The sequence below is a fragment of the Clytia hemisphaerica genome, unplaced genomic scaffold (assembly GCF_902728285.1).
Source record: "Clytia hemisphaerica strain Z4C2 unplaced genomic scaffold, Clytia hemisphaerica genome assembly, whole genome shotgun sequence".
NCBI classification, from domain to species: Eukaryota; Metazoa; Cnidaria; class Hydrozoa; order Leptothecata; family Clytiidae; genus Clytia; species Clytia hemisphaerica.
In genome coordinates this window covers 66,004-72,022 of record NW_027103716.1, presented here as the reverse complement: position 1 = coordinate 72,022, position 6,019 = coordinate 66,004, and the positions used below count along the sequence as shown (strand labels likewise).

The window sequence follows — 6,019 nt, the reverse complement described above, 5'->3', positions numbered from 1 at the left end:
TAAAAATTGCTTACAAAGACAGAAGATGGATGGAAGAGATGTGCCAGCAAAGTTTGTTTTTAAATTTTTATCGAAGTTTCGGTTACCATCTTGAACCCTCAAATTAATGACGTAATGTTCTGATTTGCTAAAAGTCATATACCAAAATATCAAAACAATAACAAACAGGATAGACCTAGCTTCGCGCCAAAATTTTCAATCGCTATTTTGTAGTCTGGCATCTGGTAGTCCCATTATTATTCCCATTTTATACTTTTTCCACCATCTACCTTTTTTCTCAGCAACAAAAGGCTAAAGACGACAAACAACATCCGCAGGAGGAACAGAGCAATCTATTGTAAGTGACATCTTACAGGATAGTACCTGAATCATATGGATTATATATATCTCTGATATTTTTATTTCTATAATTATATATCCATAAATTTTTTAGTTTTTATTTTCACATTTGCATCGATATTTGATTGTGAACGACCCTGGGTTTGATCAGAGATTTTTCAGACTACTTAGGGATTTTGAACTTGAAAAAGTGTGGAACATAACCCAAACTGGCCCGCATATCATTCCCACACACCGGGCAAGGTGGTTTTTTAAAGGCATAAATCCGAAATATGGATTACACATAGATGTGTAAACATCAATATGCTAATTAATTTTTCGAATATTTTCCATCCAGGCAGTTACATCAAAATGCCTCGAAAATGTCAATATGAAAATTGCGTAATCAGAGAACGTATGTCTCGCTCATTATAAAAAGGCCGAGACAAACTTTCAATAATTGGATTGTAACATTGAGTTAAGTCTCTTTTGTTAAGTCACCAGGGGGTAAAGAAAACAGACCTTGATATATTTATCGTTCGTTTCAACTTGACGATTCGTTTAAAACTCAGCCTCCTAAATATTTGGGGTAGGTAAAATATGTACAAAGAAATCCATACTTTTCCAACCCGGCGAATCTTTAAAAAAGAAGCGAACAATAAAATATAATTACCCTTTCCAAATAAACCTCTTCCTTCGGTGGCGAGCGTAGTCTACTCTGACGTAATTGTAAAATTTATGTGATGGGAGTTCTCTGGAATTTCGATTGCATTTATTCAGGTTGATTTTTTATGACTTCTAATGGTACTTTTTCTAACGAGTTTGATTACTCTGTTCTCACACTTATGTCTTTTTTTTCGTGTCCTTTTCCGTGATTACTTTTATTTATATTTTTAAAGACAAGTAAGAAGGCATATTGATGTAACTGCCAGGACATTCTTATTCCAACCCCCCCCCCCGCTTATTGAGTTTTGGGAAGAATTTTTAGCCTCCACTGATGCAAGTTACCCGTTCTCACGGTACCGTCAACTGCTCTAACTTGGGACTATCTGACAAACATGTGACGGCAATTCGGCCACCATTTCACCGAAACTCCAAAGTCATCTGAGTCGAGTTAATGAACGATGTATTAAAAAATACATGATTTTTCTTTCGCACCGAGTATGTAGGCTTTTAAATCGAAATATGAAAAAATCCGTCAGTGGAACACATGCGAGTGTCTGGAACGAAGAACAAATTAGTGGTAAAACAATGGAGCGTTTGACGTCACTCACGCGGCAAGTTACACACTCGTTATTTGTTAATCCCATCAGGTAATAGGCAGTTAGGCGGCGGGTGTTCTCTAAAGGGGAATCTTATACAAAATGACGGTAATTAGCAACCTATACTATTAATTTTCTAATATGATGTTGATACAATTTTAATCGTACAAAACATGCTTTGTCGTTTGCTAGTTTCCACATTTTCTCTTCTATTTTTTTTAGAAAATGCCAATGGAAGAATGTTTGTTTTCGTTGGAATTATACATTCAAGATATCCAAAACTTGGAATTAGACTGCGGTATTCCTGCTGTTGCTTTCCGCTTTTTAGACTATCCGACAATCATTATTTATTATACGGAACTCTCGAACATTGACGATATAAACCAAAAAATGAACTCAGATGACTTGACTGGAACATGTGTTGCTGGGGATTTTGACTCGTTGCGAAATTCACTTGATGGGTATAGTTTTAATAAAGGAAAATCATGTTTATTTAAACAGGCATTCGAAAAATTGAAAAAGTCAGTTCAACAGATACCTTTATATATAACTCTGGTGGATTGTATTTATAAAGATGAATCTAAGAAACAACCGAAACTGTTGGGTGTTGCTTCGTTACCCTTGTTATCTTTGATTAAAGATGTAAAGAAAATGAGAGGAGAAAGTGGCATCGATTCTTTGGCAGTTGCCAGTAAGAAAGAAAAGATTCAACTTTTCGATTTAATGGGTACCATTGTCGGATCGATCAGGTTTCATTTGAAATTGACTTGCTATGGAAACTCGCTACTTCGGCATGTCACAGTTCAAGAAAAGAAAGACACACATATTAATATTTTGCTCAATAATTTGAGTCTCGAAGAGGAAAATGCTAACGCAGGAGCCCGTAAAGTTAAAGAACCGTCGCAACTGAAAGGCCAATCAAAAACACCAGAACCTTTGCATGAAATTTTTCCCGCAGACGGGACGAAAGCTATTAATGTCAATGAACCGAAATTTACAAAAGACACATCTTGGCAAATCCGTAAAAAGAAAAAAATTAGACGAATGAAGAGGGAAACTTCATATGAAGAAATCATTACCGAACACGATAATATGTTTCGTCCGCCACCTTTGTTTTTGAATTTACAGCCAGACGAGAATCATCGTATCGATGAAGTATCGATCTCATCGGAGGAGAGAATCAAACGAAAGTCTCGATATTTGACCGAAACGAAATTTGAAGAATACGAGGAAGAAGGGATATCGAGTTTTACGGAGGATGAGGAACCGGTAACCGAACGTTGGGTGAAAGGTACACGTGGATATCGAATGAAAATGGCGCCCGATGAAGGATATCGCAAAAATGATACAGAGATACCTTCAGATTCCATTGAAACGAAAACTGATAGCGAGCATATGACTTTCAAACACGTCAAAAAATCAATGCCCATCTTATGTAGTCTTGTGTCAGAGATTGCCAAATTTAATCAATTTTTGAATGGTGAGGAAAATCGAAAAACTGTAAATACAAAACCAAATCATTGTGATTGTACGAAATCGGAACCTTTAGTCTCGGAAATAGCTTCACCTAACGATCAAAAGAAAAAAGTTAATTTTCCCAAAGAAAAGTCTATTGATTCGAAAAATGAACGTAATAACTCTCAAAAGCCACTGGACCGTCCAAAGGTAAAAACTACAATACCGAGGACTGCTAAACTAAAGAGAGATTATGAAGGAGAGAAAGCAAAAAGACAAAAGAAATTAACGACCAGAAAGAAAGCGTTACCTTACGGATTAACACGAACACAAAAGTTAAGATATGCAATGACACATCAAGGAGAAATTCCCCGTAACCAAGAAGTAAACAATAATTCGAACAATCTTTATTCAATTGACGATCTAAACACCTTGGAAAAATATGAAGAAGTTTATGATGAGAAGGAAGCTGCTCATCCTGCTCAAGGTATTGATTTGTAATACTCTCTCGTTTACTTTCTCCCATGTTTCATTTGTATTACAGAATTCTTCTCCGGACCCGGATTTTTCAGTCATTGGAGGTAAAAATTACGGACTGAAACTCGATGGGGATTGATATTTCCATATTTATTATGGCTGACGTTTTTAATAACTCGAATAGAAGTTCAAGAAGAGTTATCTAATCTAACGTCGTGGATTTTTTCGTGATGAAAACTCTGTTTCCATCTCAGTTTTAGAAAGTCTCAATTTTTATATCCTTTTGTCTTTGACTGAAACAATGTTACGTCCCGTTTATTCTAGAGCAACTGAAAGACGTCGGGATTCCTACCACGCAAAAAACCTCTCAGTTGGTTGATGCTTCCATTCAAACTTCCCTTGAAAGGTTGATGACGGAGATAATAAAGGAGACACAGTCTGATGAAAAAGATGCTTCTTATACTGGTATGGAAATACGCTTTTTGTGTGTTTTTTTTTATGTTTTGAAACTGCTCTATAACACTTTTTTGTAACGGCCAGTAAAATATTGGAGCTTATGCTTTTCTTATTTTTTTAATTTTAGGCTTACTTAGAATTAAAAATTTAAAAATACACTAGGAAACGAGTGACTTCAAATCATACGTAGGTCGGTTGTCTCTTAGATTCATTAGGTCCTAACAAAGACCGGAGACAACAGGCCGTTTAACAAGCACCTGAAAGAAGGGCTTTGAAATGGATATTTTTTCCCGAGCATTTCTGGAATTATAACACTCGGACTGTTCTTAAATTATCTTTGGTTTCAGACCCTATTGAGTCTCATTGTGTTTAAAAAATTCTGAAAACCATTTTCTTTTAGGAGAAAATTCAGGGAACAAACAAACTGCTTCACAAGTTGGGTTCCATTCCCCTAACGAACCACGCCCAATCTCACCTTCCAAACTTTTCGATGATAACAAAACATGGTCAACAACTTCACTAACCAATCAAAACACAATTTTGGAAAATACAGCCAACCAAGATTCATATTTTACATCACGTGACGAGAAAACAACCAATAGAAAACCATCTTTTAATAATGGTTACTCTGACGAATCATTTGCGAGTGAAGGGACAATTTCGGGAACAAGTAGCGTCTCGTTGCCCCTTGTTTCGAACTACACGGATAGCGCTTCCCCGATGAAAATAGACGACACTATAAAACAATCTTCAGCGAAATCATTCTCGCTGGACCCACGAAGGAGTGTACAATCCATGACGTCACGGCAAAGCTCTCACCCTCAGAGTGCTATTTCAAGAACGCTGAAATCTTCAGATGGGGAAAGCTTGAGATCGAAAACTCGCACTAATAGTAATATGACAAGACATTCAAGTCAAAGTTCCCGTTATTCTAACCAATCACAATCGTCCAAATCGTCACGTGGGAGCCCGGTTGAAGGGCCAAAACAATCAGCGTATTCACCCATGAAATCGAATTATCGACGCCCTTCTTCTGGTGATCAACAGGCGAATGTTTTGAACGTCAATATACCAACAGCGTTTGGTGTGAGCGATACTTTACAGACAACTTCTAGTTTCGGTGATAGCCTGGATTTTAAATGATAAACATCCCTGTCTCAAATATACTGGCTGATAGAAGGCTTTTTGTCGGCAAGATACATTGAAAATGGACTACTTCATCGCGATCAAATTGCGCGTCACTCGATTCCGCGGATGGCACTATAAATTTTTTCACGATGCTGTGCTAAACAATGTATATTGGTTGAATAACGCATATTGTGGCGTCTTTGATAGAAGTATATATTTCAAAATAGTATTTTGGTAATTTTGGAATTTCATTCAAGTATTACTTGGTAATCTTTTTATTTATGTTTTATGAGTCTATTTCTTTCAATCTTCCGCATTTCTTGAATTATAATATTTTGTCCTTAGATCAAAATCTTTGTCATGACGATTTCCAACCCTCAAAATTCAGCAAAATACCAGTATAATTATTTGAAAAGTATTTTCTTAAAATTATCTTGGCCTGTCCATAATGAACGAAAGTATAAAATTTTGAGCTTTTTACACGACAGAGTATTAATCCTGATTTTCAGGAAGATTTGTTTAAGGTACCCCTGCTCTTTTTAGAGCCTGGTACTGAAATTTGTAAATGACTAAAACCTTTGATAGAATTCGAATTAAATAGTAGTCTCTTTCTTTTTTGAATTTGAAAATATATTCAAGATATTTTCGTTAAATTCGGAAAATTAGGAAATTTTCTTTACTGATTTGACAAAAACTGGCAACTGCAATGCACCTGTACCCCCTGCTTTTTGACACAAAAATGCAAAATGATTTGAATTAAAGCAAGTAAATGCATTGCATAACAACTTTGATAGGGGACTTTGATGGCCTGCCAGGGGCGTAGCCAGGATTTTCAAGGGGTGTCGCAAATTTCAATTTTTGTATGGGCGTCTGGAGGGCGGGCGATGATTTCATGGGGGCGGAACGCCCATATTCTTCCAGAC

The 6,019-nt window shown here is 36.4% G+C and overlaps 1 protein-coding gene across 1 annotated transcript; it reads left to right on the top strand.

The window, feature by feature from the left end:
* The first annotated feature begins 204 nt into the window (after nucleotides 1-204).
* Nucleotides 205-5,353, top strand: LOC136804242 (microtubule-associated protein 10-like). The gene is made up of 4 exons (XM_067060942.1): nucleotides 205-337; nucleotides 1,803-3,522; nucleotides 3,837-3,977; nucleotides 4,369-5,353. The coding sequence occupies exons 2-4, from the start codon at nucleotides 1,806-1,808 to the stop codon at nucleotides 5,109-5,111; spliced, it is 2,601 nt and encodes an 866-aa protein (XP_066917043.1). The 5' UTR covers nucleotides 205-337; nucleotides 1,803-1,805; the 3' UTR covers nucleotides 5,112-5,353.
* The last annotated feature ends 666 nt before the right edge of the window (nucleotides 5,354-6,019 follow it).

Excerpts from the sequence above, each read along its gene's own strand:
- LOC136804242 (XM_067060942.1), top strand. The coding sequence starts at position 1,806 with ATGCCAATGGAAGAATGTTTGTTTTCGTTGGAATTATACATTCAAGAT. Across the intron at positions 3,523-3,836 it reads AGCTGCTCATCCTGCTCAAG|AGCAACTGAAAGACGTCGGG; the intron begins GTATTGATTTGT and ends CGTTTATTCTAG. Across the intron at positions 3,978-4,368 it reads AAAAGATGCTTCTTATACTG|GAGAAAATTCAGGGAACAAA; the intron begins GTATGGAAATAC and ends ATTTTCTTTTAG.